At 45.6% G+C, this 305-nt stretch overlaps 1 protein-coding gene across 1 annotated transcript in view; it reads left to right on the top strand.

Annotated features, from left to right (window-relative positions):
* LOC103774859 (chromosome unknown open reading frame, human C20orf195) overlaps positions 1-164 on the top strand; it is a 1,144-nt gene extending 980 nt beyond the window's left edge. The window contains exon 2 of the mRNA XM_008942293.1: positions 160-164. Within this exon, the coding sequence (XP_008940541.1) occupies positions 160-164 (5 nt within the window). The remainder of the gene's footprint in view (positions 1-159) is intronic.
* The last annotated feature ends 141 nt before the right edge of the window (positions 165-305 follow it).

Raw genomic sequence — 305 nt, 5'->3', positions numbered from 1 at the left:
GACACGTGAGGAAAACAAAAAATAAGACTAAGCCTTATTTCTAAACACTTTTGTGTAAAACCATTTTTGTTTTCAACCATTTTTGTCTTCAACCATTTTTGTCTTCAACCATTTTTGTCTTCAACCATTTTACAAGCACCTTGCCTGGAATCTTTCCAGGTTAGCGAAACCCCTGGAAGGTTCTCACACAAACCAACCTCTGTAAGCAGCACCCAGGACTCAGCACTCACCTCCCCCTGCCAGAGCTCCAGGGTGGGACAGCTGGAAGCAGGTGGCCTTGAAGGACACCAGGGACACCAAGCACA

Source organism: Merops nubicus, unplaced genomic scaffold (genome assembly GCF_000691845.1).
Source record: "Merops nubicus isolate BGI_N331 unplaced genomic scaffold, ASM69184v1 scaffold15976, whole genome shotgun sequence".
NCBI lineage: Eukaryota > Metazoa > Chordata > Aves > Coraciiformes > Meropidae > Merops > Merops nubicus.
This window is presented reverse-complemented; position numbering and strand designations above follow the sequence as displayed.